The sequence below is a fragment of the Vigna umbellata genome, chromosome 4 (genome assembly GCF_029865625.1).
Source record: "Vigna umbellata cultivar VRB3 chromosome 4, Vumbellata_1.0, whole genome shotgun sequence".
Lineage (NCBI taxonomy): Eukaryota > Viridiplantae > Streptophyta > Magnoliopsida > Fabales > Fabaceae > Vigna > Vigna umbellata.
Window position 1 is genome coordinate 39,418,742 of NC_142168.1, and position 16,436 is coordinate 39,435,177.

At 36.3% G+C, this 16,436-nt stretch overlaps 1 protein-coding gene across 2 annotated transcripts in view; it reads left to right on the forward strand.

Annotated features, from left to right (window-relative positions):
- LOC124833057 (uncharacterized) overlaps positions 1-16,436 on the forward strand; it is a 28,729-nt gene that overhangs the window by 2,231 nt on the left and 10,062 nt on the right. Inside the window, exons 6-12 of one of the 2 annotated variants that reach the window (XM_088111352.1) lie at positions 2,798-2,893; positions 3,733-3,850; positions 3,927-4,193; positions 4,280-4,381; positions 12,871-13,228; positions 13,336-13,449; positions 15,719-16,347. In XM_088111352.1, coding sequence (XP_087967478.1) covers positions 2,798-2,893; positions 3,733-3,850; positions 3,927-4,193; positions 4,280-4,381; positions 12,871-13,228; positions 13,336-13,449; positions 15,719-16,347 — 1,684 coding nt within the window. The remainder of the gene's footprint in view (positions 1-2,797; positions 2,894-3,732; positions 3,851-3,926; positions 4,194-4,279; positions 4,382-12,870; positions 13,229-13,335; positions 13,450-15,718; positions 16,348-16,436) is intronic. The other variant, XM_088111353.1, reaches the window with a different exon arrangement.

Sequence of the window (16,436 nt, forward strand, 5' to 3'; positions counted from 1 at the left end):
ACTTTCAGTATTCAAGATTATTTCAATCTAAATCCTCAAAAGGTTTAAACTTTTGCTGCATTGAGGCTCACATTTATGTAGAATGCTTCAGTAGTGTGAAAAGAAAGAAAAGTCAGATACATAAGCTTTTGTTTCTCTCCAATGATTGTTAACCATTGATTCTGGGAAGTTATCTGAGCATTTAGATGGCTGGAGTCATTCTAAAACTTTGTAGCCTAAGATAAATGGCACATTCACTCAAGGATCAATCAAACTTATGTAAAAATGCATTTTTGATGTCAAGCTGAAACAAAGTTCAGTGGTGAATAGTTGCAATGGAAAAGAGAAGTTGAATAGATGTTAGTTTGACAACAAGAGAGAGAGAGAGAGTCAATATAAGGTCACAGATTTGTGTGTTACCATTAGGTCCTCTTTTAAGTGTATACAACTATCAAAACCCAACAATTGATTTGACAATTAGGAGAGGAACCAGCTCCCGAGTACCACTACTTTGAAGGACATACATCTCATCTCTAGGTGAGATAAAGCTTCACATGGAGACTTAGGAATAGGAATAGAAGATAACGAGGACAAACAAGTATATTATATGGGGGAAAGTCTATGATAACTAAAGTTTGATGAAAGATTCCATTGGATTGCAGGAATAGCTGAGACAAATATTCACAAGCATTGTCACTACATAAAGCATGTATGGAACTAAATTGTGTTTTGATTTCATTTAAAAATGTCTGAAATACAGAAAACACTCCTGATTGATTCTTTATTAACCAAATCCAAGTATATCTAAAAAAAATCATTAATAATGGTAACAAAATATTTAAAACCAATGGTAGTGCTACTCTTGCAAGCTTGTGTTTGTGAACCATTGACAACAATTATAAAAGACAAATTAGCTACTATTACTAGATATTTTGTCAATTGCACCCTAGTCAATAACCTAGGGATCAAGAGATGGAGATTGATACAGACAAGCAGATGAATTACGGCGTGTCACTGAAATTGTGTTACTAGAGGATTGACACGTCAGACACCATTGGATGAATTCTTCAAATGTTGCTAGATCAGCCGATCATGTAGGAGCAACAAGTGACTCAATAGCAAGAATATAACTAGAAAAGATGGGACAATCTATTTTGGAGGTTGATGTAGTGTTGGAAGACATTTCTTTAATAATACAACAGAAATATTTATAATGATATCATTGATCCGCTATTCCTATACTTGTTTATCCATTCATGTAGGTGGAGGATCAATGTGCAAGTCCCATGTCTTGCATTGCAACCTTACATCCAACTACAACCCAAAGCCGAGCACCCATGTGAACTCGCATGTAAAGGAAACTGGAAGCTAGAGTTGAAAGGGCTTCATCTCCCCAAAGTTCTAGGTAAAACAATGGATACACTTTTCAAAGTTGTACCTTGACAAGTTGCACAATGCTTTTGGTAGTCATTATTGCAAGAACAAAAGGAGATTCTCTAAAACAACTTTGCACCAACCCACTATCAGAGGACAAGGGGTTTTGCTTGTTGGCCTGTCAAGTTCATTAGACCTCTGTTGATGAATGATATGAATAATTCAAAGCAAAGGAAGTGGTCGCACTCTGGAATAGGCGATGCTATAAGAAGATAAGCCCCTTGGACTAGTACTTATTATCTCACAAGCAAGTAGGTGACGACCCTAAATCACATTGATCCTTGTATCAGCCAAAAACCAATAGGTCTTCTTTCCTACAAGGGCAAGGTTTGGAATGCTTACAAAATGGAAAACTGTTCTGGTAGGGCATTGAACATTGCAATGTTGGTATCACCATGTGTTTGCAGATGGTAAACATGGTGGAAGTCCATGATATCAATCAATAAAATCTTGAGAGAAGCACACCACAAAAGCTAGCTATTGTAGTTGGAGAGCCAAAGACCTTATAAACCCTGGACTATAATCCTATACTTCCTATGTGGGACTCAAGTTCCATCCCTTGCAACTGAATCCTAACATAAAGCAAACATAGCTGAAATGTCCATGTGGTGTCTTATGTCTAATAATTTTAAAATCTCAGGAAACTCTTCTTTTTTATTTGATTTTTGGAATGCTTAACATTGGATGTGTTTTAATATAGTTAAGCTGAACTATAGATAGAAGTGTATATGAATTGACCGAGTTGAGCATTTGAAGCTTGAGTTTGGCTTGTGAAAAGAATTGGATATTCAAGCTTAGGTCATCTATTTAAATGAGCTTAATTGAAAGCTTGAGTTGGACTAGCATAAAATGTGAGCTGTCCGTTTCAACTCATTTATAACTTAATTATTTTTTACTATTTTCTTTAACATTAAGCGATAAATAATAAATGAAAGGTAGTTTTATAAAAATTATTAGTAGAATAATATATGTAAAACTGTTTTCATAAAAATTATATTTGTTATATATTGTGTATATGCATATAATATATATATATATATATATATATATGTATGTATGTATGTATATATATGTATGTATGTATGTATGTTTGTATGGACTCTTCAACTTGAGCTTTTAAAGCTTGAACTCCACTCATTTAAATATTCAATCCAATTATCAAGTTTGGGTTTGTTTATAAACATAACTTGAATGAGTAATTGATGAGTTGAGTCCAAATATTTCATGAATATTTTTAAAGTGTTGTTAAATCAATTATTATTCAGACTAGAATGTGGTTTCTTAGTAGCAAAACATAAAGATTAATTATTAGGTTTCCATAAACTTTTTAATTCTCTTATTCTTCTGTTAACTTTGGTGTGAACTTAGTGAACTCTTGTTGCAGGGTTGTTAGCCAGGTTGAATATCCCTCACTGGTTGATCTGAGGGGGCTTCTTCTGGACTTAGTTGCTCAACTCTTAGGTGCTCTGTCCCGTATCAGGTATATCTGATTTATCAGGGTTGTGTATAAATTATCCAGTATGATTGAAAATTATTTGACAATTATATTGTTGACACATTTAGTAAATACTTCTTCATATCAGTCACATGTATTATTCTTTCTTTAGGAATTTAGGTATCGTCCTGTCTTGTGCCTTTTAAGGGTATGTATTGTTCTCAGTCCTGAAAAATGTAGACTGACGGGGCTATAGGAGAAATTCAATTGTTTTATTATCTAATTCTTGGTTGGTGCCTTATACCTTTATCGTTTTTCTCTGATTTCTTAGTTGGCGCCTTTAGTACTAGTTTTGAATAAAACAAGGCAATGTATAGATTCTATACAAAAAGCAAATCACTAGCACTTAAATTTTCTAGAGATGTGTATCTGCTTCTAGTGTGCTTGGTGCTGGCTTTCCTCGTTCAAATATATTTTCCTTGTGACTTTGTATTGACATAACTAATGTTCTATCTGTTCCTGCTTTCATTTGTTGAGTTAGTTGCAGTACCACAACAAAAAGTGTATGGAGATACTTTTAGAATCTATTTACCAATTTAGAAAAATGAATTTTACACTTCAGTTCTCCATTTCAGGTGGAATTCTGTCTCCCTAACTATTAAAGTTTTGTTAGTTTGAGATGATTAACTTTGGTAGTGTTTGTGTGTTAAGTTTTAAAATTTGATGGGTGATTCTGGTTCAGTCAAGTGGGATAGGGATGATGTTGTTGGGTGATTCTGCCTCATCCCTTTACACTATTGTTCAGTTAGCCATAATTGTGTTGCCTTTGTATCTCAACTTTTTTTTATTATTATTTCACGGTATTGCTTTTCTTGTTTTTATAGGTTTAGTTCTGTTACTGAGCGTTTTTTCATGGAACTCAACACCCGTCGAATTGATACAAGTGCTGCTAGAAGTGAGACACTTAGTATCATTAATGGGATGCGCTACCTGAAGCTTGGGGTATGTGTAAAACTTAAATATTTCATGTAAGGTATTATATGGTACTAGTATTATTTAAATATAAGCTTCATCTCAGGTTAAAACAGAAGGTGGATTAAATGCCTCGGCATCCTTTGTTGCAAAAGCAAATCCTTTAAACCGTGCTCCTCATAAACGGAAAAGTGAGCTTCATCATGCTCTATGCAATATGCTCTCAAACATCCTAGCACCTCTTGCAGATGGTGGGAAAAGTCAATGGCCACCTTCTGGTGTAGAGCCCGCACTTACATTATGGTATGAAGCTGTTGGACGTATAAGAGTTCAGCTAATGCATTGGATGGATAAACAAAGCAAACACATTGCGGTAAGCTGTTCTCTTACCAATTTCAGTATTTTTCCTTGTTTATTAATGTTAATTTTGCTAAGTTTTTATTTTGTGTTATCATCTAGGTTGGGTATCCATTGGTAACTCTTCTTTTATGCCTTGGTGATCCTCAAATATTTCACAACAACTTAAGTCCTCACATGGATCAACTCTACAAACTTCTTAAGGTATGTTTAAATTCAATTGGCTCATTCTTGGATTCCATTGGAATTGTGGGTAGGCAAACAATATACTATACATGGTAAAATGCTCATGTTTCAGCTAAGTATTACTCATGATTGCTAAACTTTTTGCGGTAGAATCTTTTTCTTTTTTAAATTGTTTTGTTTATGTTCTTTTGTGGTGGAGACCCCACACTTACTAGAGATATGACCAAAGTATAGTATATAAGTAGGTACAACCCACACTATATAGACCAATTTTGTAAGGTTTAGTTAAATTTAAAGTCCACTTTCTAAGATGGTATTAAAGTCTATGCTAACAAGTTTTATTAGACCTATTATATCACCGACTATCTTATCACTATTGAACTACCCACAAATATCTTGTTCCATGTTTGATATATCTAGTTCTCAACGTGAGGGGTGTGTTGGATAATTCACATCGATTAGGGATATGACTAAATTATAATATATAGTTGAATGTAAAACTTACTTTACAAGCTAGTTTTGTGAAAGCTAGTTTTGTGAAAGGTTGGGTTATGTTTAATTTTCACTTTCCAAGACTTTGCTTAGTGTGTGTGTTTGTGGCACTTTTCTATTTAGATATTTATAATCTAAATAGAAAAGTTTTTGTGAACCTTTTGTATATTATTTAACAGACAACTAGACCAATTTATAAGTTACAAGAATACCTAACTAATGGGTAGCTGACTAATTAACACTGAGTTGACTGGTAGGACTTGAGCATTATTGGGAAGCAAGTTTAAATCTAACTTGTCCTCACATAATCGGCTTGAAATGTTAGGTTTGTCCGCATTTATACATTATAAATTGGTCTTATCTCTGGTCGACGTGATATTTCCAACTCATATGTCATATGAAGGAATTGATATCTTGTGTGTAGGATTAGATATTTGTGGGTGGTTCGATAAAGGGGATATGATAGACTCACAAAATCTTACTAGGATAAGTTTTGATACCAACTTGAGATGAATTCAAAAGAATAGAAAATGAATTAGAGAGGTTGATTCCCCTCTCTTAGGTCCTCATATTTATAATGACATTGGTAATTTAGATTCAATGGATGAGAGGAAAGAGAAAAGAATAAGAAATGTAATATTTAGAGACTAGGTACAATACAAAGCACATAATAGCTTTTCAATAAAGTCTAGTTAAGATGACCTATTCTAACAAGCACCAACTTCTAGTCCAACCTAGAAGACTAGTCCACCATGTGGGAGAACGACAAGTCTTAAGTACTACACCAAATTCCTCATCTTACTCCATTTGAGACACCTTCATTGCCACTCCTTTTAAGGATTGGTGTCCACAACAACTTCATTCTATGGACAAAGACCTGGTGGTAGCCCTTTTCACTTTGATAACTATCAGTATTCAGTTTACACCTAAATTCAGCCTATATGTAGCCTTTTATGTGGCTCAATTCTCAATGAAAGTATCAATTGTTAGGACTTATGAACATGATACAAAGACTTGTCCATTTGGTAGGAGAGCCTCAAGGCTTAAGTGCCACATCAAGTAGCTCATCCTACCGGTTAAGAAGTGGACTTTAAGCCTAACTCAACCCCACAAAACCGGCTTGTAAGGTGAGGTTTGCACCCATTTATATATATTATAAATTGGTCTTATCTCTAGTTGATGTGGGACTTTCAACACCCCCGTCATGTTGAGGTATAGACATCATCTCGAGCGTGAGACTAGACATTAATGGGTGGTCCGATAATGGCCCGATAGTGGGTGAAATAACATGTCCAACAAACAACAAATATCGCTAGGATAGGCTATAACCATAACTTTGACCATATTTGAAAGTGTGCATTTCCCTCTCTTAGGATTTCATATTTATAATAACTTTGGATACATAAGATTCAATGTATGTGTTAGAAATGGAGAGGATTGGGAGAAAATATCCCCTTGTGTTTTGAATACACATAGGGTAGTTTTATTTATAGTGAAATATAAGGGCCAATGCCCTTAATACAGAATGGGCTAAGCCCAACTAACAGAAAATAAATCCTTAACATCTAACACTCCCCCTCAAGCTGGAGTATATAAATCATATGTTCCAAGCTTGTTACAAAGATAATCAATTCTAGGTCCTCGTAAGGACTTAGTGAATATGTCTGCCAACTGGTTGCTTGAGTTAACAAACTCAGTCTTGATGTCTCCGGATATGATCTTTTCTCGAATAAAGTGACAATCAACTTCAATGTGCTTGGTTCTCTCATGAAAGACAGGGTTAGAGCTGATATGGAGAGCAGCTTGATTATCACATATAAGTGTCATTTGAGTGACATCTCCAAATTTCAATTCACTGAGTAATTGTTTAAGCCACACGAGCTCGCAAGTAGCTGATGCCATAGCTCTATATTCTGCTTCTGCGCTGGACCTTGCCACAACACTTTGCTTCTTACTTTTCCATGATATTAGGTTGCCACCAACAGAGACACAATATCCAGAAGTAGATCTCCTATCAGAAGGGGAACCAGCCCAGTCAGCATCTGAATAACAAACGATTTTTGTATCGTTGTTAGGACCATATAGCAAACCTTTTCCAGGTGATCCTTTAATATACTTCAGTATGCGAACAACCGCATCCCAATGGTCTTCACATGGGGAGTTTAGGAATTGACTCACAACGCTAACTGCGAAGGAAATGTCAGGACGTGTAACAGTAAGATAGTTTAATTTGCCAACTAGTCTTCTGTACCGTTCAGGATCTGAGAAAGGCTCCCCCTGATTTGGTAGGAGTTTGATGTTAGGATCCATAGGTGTCTCAACAGATTTAGAGTTCATTAACCCTGTTTCCTCCAAGATGTCTAACGCATACTTCCTCTGAGATATGACAATACCGGTGTTGGATTGTGCTACTTCAATACCCAAAAAATACCGGAGTTTGCCAAGATCTTTGGTTTGAAAATGATGGCAAAGGTGTTGTTTCATCTTAGAGATGCCAAGATAGTCACTTCCTGTGAGAACAATATCATCGACATACACTATTAAGTAGATACATCCAGCATTTGAGTGGCGATAGAACACTGAATGATCCGCTTCACTGCGAGACATACCAAATTGTTGAACAACACAGCTAAATTTACCAAACCAGGCCCGAGGAGATTGTTTTAGGCCATATAAGGATTTGCGAAGACGACATACCAATCCAGATGACTCCCCCTGAGCAACAAAGCCCGGCGGTTGCTCCATATAAATTTCTTCATGCAAATCACCATTAAGGAAAGCATTTTTGACATCAAGTTGGTGAAGAGGCCATTGGCGAAGAGCGGCCATGGCAATGAATAGGCGAACATAGGTCATTTTTGCCACTGGAGAAAAGGTATCACCATAATCCAAACCAAAAATCTGTGTGTAGCCTTTGGCAACCAGTCGAGCTTTGAGACGATCAATAGTGCCATCAGGACCAACCTTGATAGCATACACCCACCTGCAACCAACAACAGACTTTCCAGATGGTAATTGGACAAGCTCCCAAGTTCCACTTTTCTGTAAAGCACTTAATTCATCCAGCATAGCTTGACGCTAGCCAGGATGAGTTAAGGCATCACCCACAGAGTGGGGAATTGACACAGAAGAAATGGATGAGAGACATGTGTAAAAAGATGGTGATAATCTGTGGTAACTAAGAACAGTATAATGGGGAGAAGTGTTACGGGTAGAGCGTATACCTTTACGAAGGGCAATGGGCAGGTCAGACTCATTTGCTGGAGCCGGAGGAGACACAGGAACCGGCACTGGAAGTGAGTCATGAGGGAGACGATTGCGACGACTATACACCTGAAGGGGTGGTGGTGAAGGACGATCTTGTGGTGAATGAGAGTCTAAAGAAGGAGGAGACAAAATGGGTGGAGCATCACAGAAAATAGGAATATCAACAGTAGCAGGTGGAGGTTCAAAACTCGAAGATAGATGTGAAAAATAGAAAGAAGATTCATCAAAAGTAACATCAGCAGAGATAAAATGACGATTGAGGGAAGGGGAAAAACACTTATAGCCCTTTTGTGACCGTGGAAATCCTAAGAAGACACATTTGTGAGACCTAGGAGATAACTTATCAAGACCAGGACTAAAATCATGAACAAAACAAGTAGACCCAAAAACTCTAAGAGGTAAAGGATGTAGAGGATCTTGAGGAAATAAGATAGAATGAGGGATTTTGTTATCTAAGACGGAAGATGGCATGCGGTTTATAAGATAACATGCCGTGAGAACGGCGTCACCCCAAAAACGTGAGGGTACTTGACCATGAATTAGAAGAGTACGAGTTGTCTCAATAAGGTGTCTATTCTTGCGCTCAGCCACCCCATTTTGTTGAGGGGTATAAGCACATGAGGTTTGGTGAAGAATGCCATGAGAAGCCATAAAATGTGTAAACGATTGAGAAAGGTATTCACGACCATTATCACTACGTAAAGTTCGAATAGAAACCCCAAACTGTGTTTTTATTTCATTGAAAAATGATTGGAAAATAGGAAACAACTCAGAACGATTCTTCATTAAAAACAACCAAGTACATCTGGAGTAGTCATCAATAAAAGTAACAAAATACTGAAAACCTAAATTGGACTTAACACGACTAGGTCCCCAAATGTCAGAATGAACCAATGAAAAAGGGGACGATGCCCGTTGTGAGACACTACGAGGAAAGGAACTACGAGTATGCTTTCCTAACTGACAAGATTCACACGACAAACTTGATAATTGTGACAATCTCGGGACAAGTTGTTGTAGTTTGGCAAGACTAGGATGACCTAACTGAGCATGAAGAAGGGATGGTGACTCCATGATTACGCCAACATGTGGAGAAGGGCGGAGATGGTATAGGCCATGAGACTCACATCCTGTGCCAATCATGTGTTTCGAACTCCGGTCCTGCAACCAAACAGAATCTTTAGTAAATGAGATAACACAATTAAGGGTACGAGTTAGACGACTTATGGACAATAAGTTGAAAGGAGACCCGGGAACATAAAGTACATGATCAATGGATATGGACGGAAAAATATCAACAGTACCAACACCATGAGATGAGACTCTAGACCCATCAGCCATTGTTACCGAGGGTAAATTATCCGGACATGACAAAGAAGAAAATAAGGACTTGTTACCAGTGATATGATCGGTGGCGCCTGAGTCAAGGACCCAAGATCCGAGGGAGTGAAAGTGAGTCAGACCAACAAAAGGTGTACCTGTACGTGCAACAGATGCAGATGTACTGGAACTAGAGTGCTGACGATCCTCATACCATCTGAGAAATTCGTTAAAGATTGCAGGTTTCTCTACGATATTAGATGAAGTAGGAGGGTCTCCAGATGGATCAGAATTGGCCATTGCTACAGGTCGAGGAGGTCGTCCATGAAGTGCATAACATTGATCAATTTTGTGACCTAACTTGCCACAGTGGTCACATTTTGTAACACGTCCTTTATTTTGCCTGCGAGGCCGACTTCGATCATTACGTTGGATAGCCATAACTGAGGAGTCATCAATATGAGGAGATGTCTCAGTGACTGGTTTGCTCGGTATACGCAGAAGAGCTGAACAAGTAGAAGTAAAGTTGGGTATGACAGGAGAACCCAAAATCTGATCACGGACATGAGAGACATCATCAGAGAGTCCGTATAAAGCCAACAACATGAAGAACTTTGATCGTTGTTCCAATTCTTCAGCAGGAGTGGGAGCAGGAGGTAATATATCATTAAAATCATGAAGAAGGGCATGAATTTTACCCAAATATTCGGCCATGGGACCATGATTGCGTGGACCAATAACAGTTAATAGGTCCTGACAAACACCATACAGGCGTTGAGTGTCATTTGTGTACAACAACTTCGCCTGTGCCCAAACTTCTGAACATGTTTCATATGATCGAAACATTTGTTTCAACGAGGAGTGAATGGTGGATTTTATGACAATGCATAGCTGAGCATCAATTTTCATCCAGCGGGAAGTGTCATCCGTTGTAGCAGTAGTCACATCTTGAGTAAGGTGATCTAAGTACCCCTGACTCTTCAACCAAAGTTTGATGTCAGACGCCCATGTTGCATGATTTGTGCCATCTAACTTGTCAATAGACAAGTGTACATTCACATAATTGGTGTATATTGAAGGATCAGAAGAAGAGCCACCAACATAAGTGTTCGTAGAAGAGGAAGATGCCATGGAGAAGGAGAAACCCTAAAAATCCAAAGTGCTCCGATTGACGCAACGACCACAGATCCAGAAAGAGGACGAGGAAGCGATCACGGCGGTTCAGATCGGCGACGGAACTCTCCGGCGACGCGCCGTCACGCGCGGTGGGAAGCGGCGGCTCCGGCGATTCTGGCGGCGGCGCGTGGAGGCGCGTGACTGGTCCGTTGGCTGCGATATTTGTACCACGGTGGTCGCCCGGGCGAGACGATGCCGATGGTGTGGTCGTCGGTCAATTCTGGAACTCCGGCGACGGCGGCGGCGGCGACGGCGGCGGTGGCGACAGCGGCGGCGGCGGCGACAGCAGCGGCGGCGATGAGTTGTGCCGGAAACTAGAGTTGGCTGGACCTAATCCTATGCTCTAGATACCATGTTAGAAATGGAGAGGATTGGGAGAAAATATCCCCTTGTGTTTTGAATACACATAGGGTAGTTTTATTTATAGTGAAATATAAGGGCCAATGCCCTTAATACAGAATGGGCTAAGCCCAACTAACAGAAAATAAATCCTTAACATCTAACAGTATGAAAGGGAAAAGAAGAGAATTCGAAAAGATACATCTAGGAACTAGGTCCAGCAAAAAACACAACACCTTCCAATAAATCCTATTAAGACTATTTATTCTAACAAAGATAACTAACTATGCTGATGTGGCAGAGAGCCAATCAACTTACATAGCAAAGGAGAACTCTAATACCCTAGTACTTCCCTAGAAACTAAGGATTGTGAAGAACTCAAAATCTTGAGTTTGACTTTGAGATGAGTGAACTGAGTTATGGCGAGGAGCTTGGCTAGAATATTAGCAACCTGAGCTTGAGGAAGCACATAAGAGACAACTAGAGACTTGTCGAGAATTTTTTTCATCTTCTAAGAAAATGTCCAGCAGCTCCATGTTTTGTTATGTAGTGCAAAACTGGACTGTGACTTAAAGTAATGGTGCTTTGGTTGTTACAGTAGATGACTGGTGTTGGAATGCTAATTTGAAGCTCATGAAAAAAGAGTCTCTACCCTTAGAACATCAGAAGCAGTCATAGCTAAGCTCCTCTACTCAGTTTCAGCAGTTGGTGTTGCAACTAAGTTTGCTTTTTCTTTGACTATCAAGAAATCAAGTTAGGGCAGAAAAATTAGATATGCCCCTGAAGTGCTCTTTTGTCATCTACATCATATGCCCAATCAACAATTGAAAACACTTGTCAGCTTATTGTGCCACCAATTATAAGCACAAATATCTAGTCTCACATTTGAGATATTCATTGTCCAGCTTGACGAGAAGTATTGGAGATTCCACATCAACTAGAGATGAAAAAAAATGGCACAAATCTCACCATAAAAGCAGGTTCTTGTGAGGTTGAGATAAATTTAAAATCCATTTTCTGAATAAATAATATATATATATATAATATTGTATTTAGACTTCATAACAGAGGTCATCTTGCTATAGTGTTTTTGGGGTTGCCAGCTCCGTGCTGCTATATGTGATTGACTACTTAGCTGCCTGAATCTTGAAATCCTGAGTATAATGTTTGCTTGTATTGAGATAATTAAGTACGATAATTAGGTGACCATATTAATGGTACATGTTTGTATTTATCATATGCCAATAGTTGGTCCTTCTTTATAGGAATTAGCTCGAGTTATGAGAAGATATTATTAGATGCCATATTTATCATACCTAAATAATTGATCCTTATTTATTATAAGAATCAGCTCTTTTGAGTTACAGGAAGATTTTTTTAGACAGTGTAGTAATTGGTATTAGGATATTGTAGGGATACGAAGAGTTGTTATTTTATTGCTGTGAGTATTATTTCTAGGATGATGGAGTTCTATATAAAGTAAGCTCTTGTACTCTCTTTTTTTTTATCAGCGTAAGCTCTTCTACTTGTTTAAAACTAAGAAATAATAAATATTAAAATAGACAAGCCATGTGAGATACCAATGGATAACCTCTAAAATCAAGGCTTTTTATTACCAAAATGATATGATCCATATTAATACTTTTATTACATGTATTGTAAATATTCCTAATCTGTCTGACATAATCCTCATTTAGCGATGCATTTAGTCCAAGGAATAGGCAAGTCAGAGAAGGGTGGGTAAAATATCCTTTTTTTCCCTAGTGAAACACAGATAGTTTTTTGCTACTCTTTAACTCCTAATATCTATAAATGGCGAACAAGAGCTCGTAGTTACTTCATTATTTATGCGGTTTAGGTTTTTTCAATTATTTTAACTATACAAAGAATCCATTCTATTGTTGGTCATGCAGGATAAGAATCATCGGTTCATGGCTTTAGATTGTCTTCATCGTGTTTTAAGATTTTACTTGAGTGTCCATGCGGCGAACCAGGCCCCAAACCGGATATGGGACAACTTAGACAGTGTAACTTCACAACTTTTAGCAGTTCTAAGAAAAGGATTGCTTACTCAGGATGTTCAACATGATAAACTGGTTGAATTCTGTGTAACTATAGCTGAACATAACCTTGATTTTACCATGAACCATATGATACTAGAATTACTCAAGCAAGACAGTCCCAGTGAAGCAAAGGTTATTGGTCTTCGTGCATTGCTTGCCATTGTCATGTCACCTTCAAGTAAGCATTTTGGTTTGGATATATTTAAAGGTATAATTAATTACATGTCTAGAATAATTGTACATTGTTATGTTTAATTGAAGTACATTTTCAGAGCTTTATTTTCTTCAGTAATGACAATTTTGTTGAATGAGCAGGTCCTGATATTAACCACTATATTCCAAAAGTGAAAGCTGCAATTGAGTCTATATTAAGGTCATGCCATAAAACTTATAGTCAAGCACTTTTGACATCATCACGTACCACAATAGGTAATTACTTCTATTATATGCTAGCTGGATTGAAGGTGTTTAAGTATAAGAATTACAGTTTAAAAGCTGAATCAAACCTCTATATTTTGTGGAAAACATATTTGTCTATTATGCACTGATATTTCAATTTGTGTCACGTATATATATGCAACAAGTATCCATATCTGATATGGTAGGAGACTTTACCGATACTTATTAATGAAGTGTCTAATTTATAAAATACTAACACTTTTATGATGATAATAATTTATAGTTTTTTGTTTTGATAATATTTAATACATGTTATTATTAGTTTGGATTCACACTAACAATCAAATATTTATCATGTTTTTAAGAATTTTTGTACATTTTTTCAATATGCAAATAATATGTATCATATCCTATTATTTTCAAATTAAACATATTGTCATATAAAATGGGTGTCACATCTGATACACTTATTTATCCGTGCATCATAGATATTTGTTAACTATGTAATGTTATGTGGATTTATTTAATAAAGAATTTTGTTTCAAGCATGCTTTATGTGTTTAAAAATCTACTAAAATTTTAACTTGTTTTATGATGTACAAATAAGCTTCTTTGTGCATTCAAAGTATTGTTTGATAGATTAGTTTTTGTAAAAAATGTATGAAAGGATGAAGGTAGCGACAATATTTAGCATTAACAAAAAATATATTTTTATACATTACAGTTAACAATAACATCACAATATTTATTTGATTAACATTGAAGTGGTATACATAACACATGTTGAACTGCTGAGACTTTTAAGAGGTGATTTCTTGTATGGTATATAAAGTGCATATGATCAAATTTGAAGAGTCGAATCCTTACTAGCCAATTAAATTATGCCACCTATTCTTCACAATTAAATTAACATTTAAAATTAGCACAAGGTAAATTGACTCTATGCATGGGTTCATCAAGCCTTGGGATGTTTTTTGGAGCTGAGTTCCCAGGGAAAGGGAAGAGGGTAAAATTTTCATTTTTAATGAACATTAACTAATTGATAACTTTTCAAAATAGAAGAAATATAATGGTACAATACTTTTGAAAGTAATAACATTTTTTCTCCTCTAAGAGTACTATTTATCTACTTTTTTGTTTTGATTGTTTCCTAAATCTTTTAAAGTGAAATGAAAGTTGTAACTTAATTCTCCCCTTGGTCTTATGTTTTAAGAATATTTTTGATACTTTTTTTAATGTTGTAAAACCTTTTCAAAATGATGTGTACTTTTCTATTCTGAAAGCACACTTCTTTACAGATGTGTATATTTGAAGGGTTTCCTTGGCTATTTTACCATTCACGACTAATGTGTTTAGTTACTCAAATAGATTTACTGAGGTTGGGGAAAATAAGTGTCTATTTCTTCCACTTTTTATTTTATTTTATTTATTTATTTTTTATTTTTATTTATTTCATGTGCTACATTTTATTATCTGCTTCTCCAACTTTCTTCTGTCTCCAAACTACTTTTATGGCAGTTAGTGGAGTCTGTTAGAAAAATTTAGAGTCTGTAGGCTTTTACAGCTGATGAGTAGCTAAGAAGTTAAACGGTTAACATTTCCTAATTATAAATATATTTCTGATCTTCCCTTCGAAATTAGCCATTTAATTTACTTACCACCTTAGTTATAGAACACACAAATTCTTTTAATTCTTGCACAATATTTTTCTCGCACTTTTCTTCTTTTTCTTGCAAGTACTTTGGAACACTGCTGGACTTGATAAAGTACAAACAAAATTTGAATAATAAATATTTAGATTTGACGACTTGAAGTCATTTAGTCTTTTCACAAAGTCTGAGTAAATTGTATGTGAAATAAAGATATTTTCAGACTGGTCTGCCTTTCAGTACGTTCATGCCTATAGGTATTACAAAATATAATAGGATTGAAATGATGCAAACTGGAAAGTACTACTCATTTCCTTAGGATGGGTGTTCCTTTTGTAATTAATTTACTTTTTTCAAATTTAGATTTTGTATTTTGTTAACTTTTGAAATTCTGCTTGCCATCATGACACCGTGATGTGTGAAGAGAAAGTATTTTCAGATTGGTCTGTCTTTCAGTATATTTCTATGCTCACTGGTATTCCAAAATATGATAGGATTGAAACTATAAAAACTATTTATTTGTATAGGATGGGAATTTCTTTGTATTTGTAGTTTTTAATTTTTTGAAGTTGAAATGTGCATTTTGTTAATTAGTTTAGTATTGAATTTCTGCTTGCCATCATGATGACACCATAAGAATTCTTTTGTAGATGCTGTAACCAAGGAAAAGTCTCAAGGGTATCTATTCCGGTCTGTGCTGAAGTGCATCCCAGATCTAATAGAAGAAGTTGGGCGAACTGATAAAATTACTGAAATAATACCACAACATGGCATAAGTATTGACCCTGGTGTTCGAGAAGAAGCAGTGCAAGTGCTAAACCGAATTGTGAAGTACCTACCCCATCGTCGTTTTGCTGTAATGAAGGGAATGGCCAATTTCATATTAAAACTTCCTGATGAATTTCCTCTTCTCATTCAAACATCGTTAGGACGCCTATTGGAACTCATGCGCTTTTGGAGATCTTGTCTAATAGATGATAGGATACTACTTGATGCCGATTCAACATCTTTAGGGCATGAAACTGAGAGATTGAGAAAGTCTTCCATTCAACAATCAGGCGAAGCAATTGAGTTTCGTGCATCCGAAATTGATGCAGTTGGCCTCATATTCCTTAGTTCTGTTGATAGTCAAATTAGGCATACAGCATTAGAGTTATTGCGTTGTGTTCGTGCATTGAGGAATGATATTCGGGACCTGAGGATACACGAGCAATCAAATCTCATGTTAAAATATGAAGCTGAACCAATATTTATTATTGATGTTCTGGAAGAACATGGGGTACACTTTTGCCTATATTATTCAATTTTGTTTGAATGATATTTTTTCCTGTTATCTGCTACACTAATATTTTATGCATTTTTCATTTG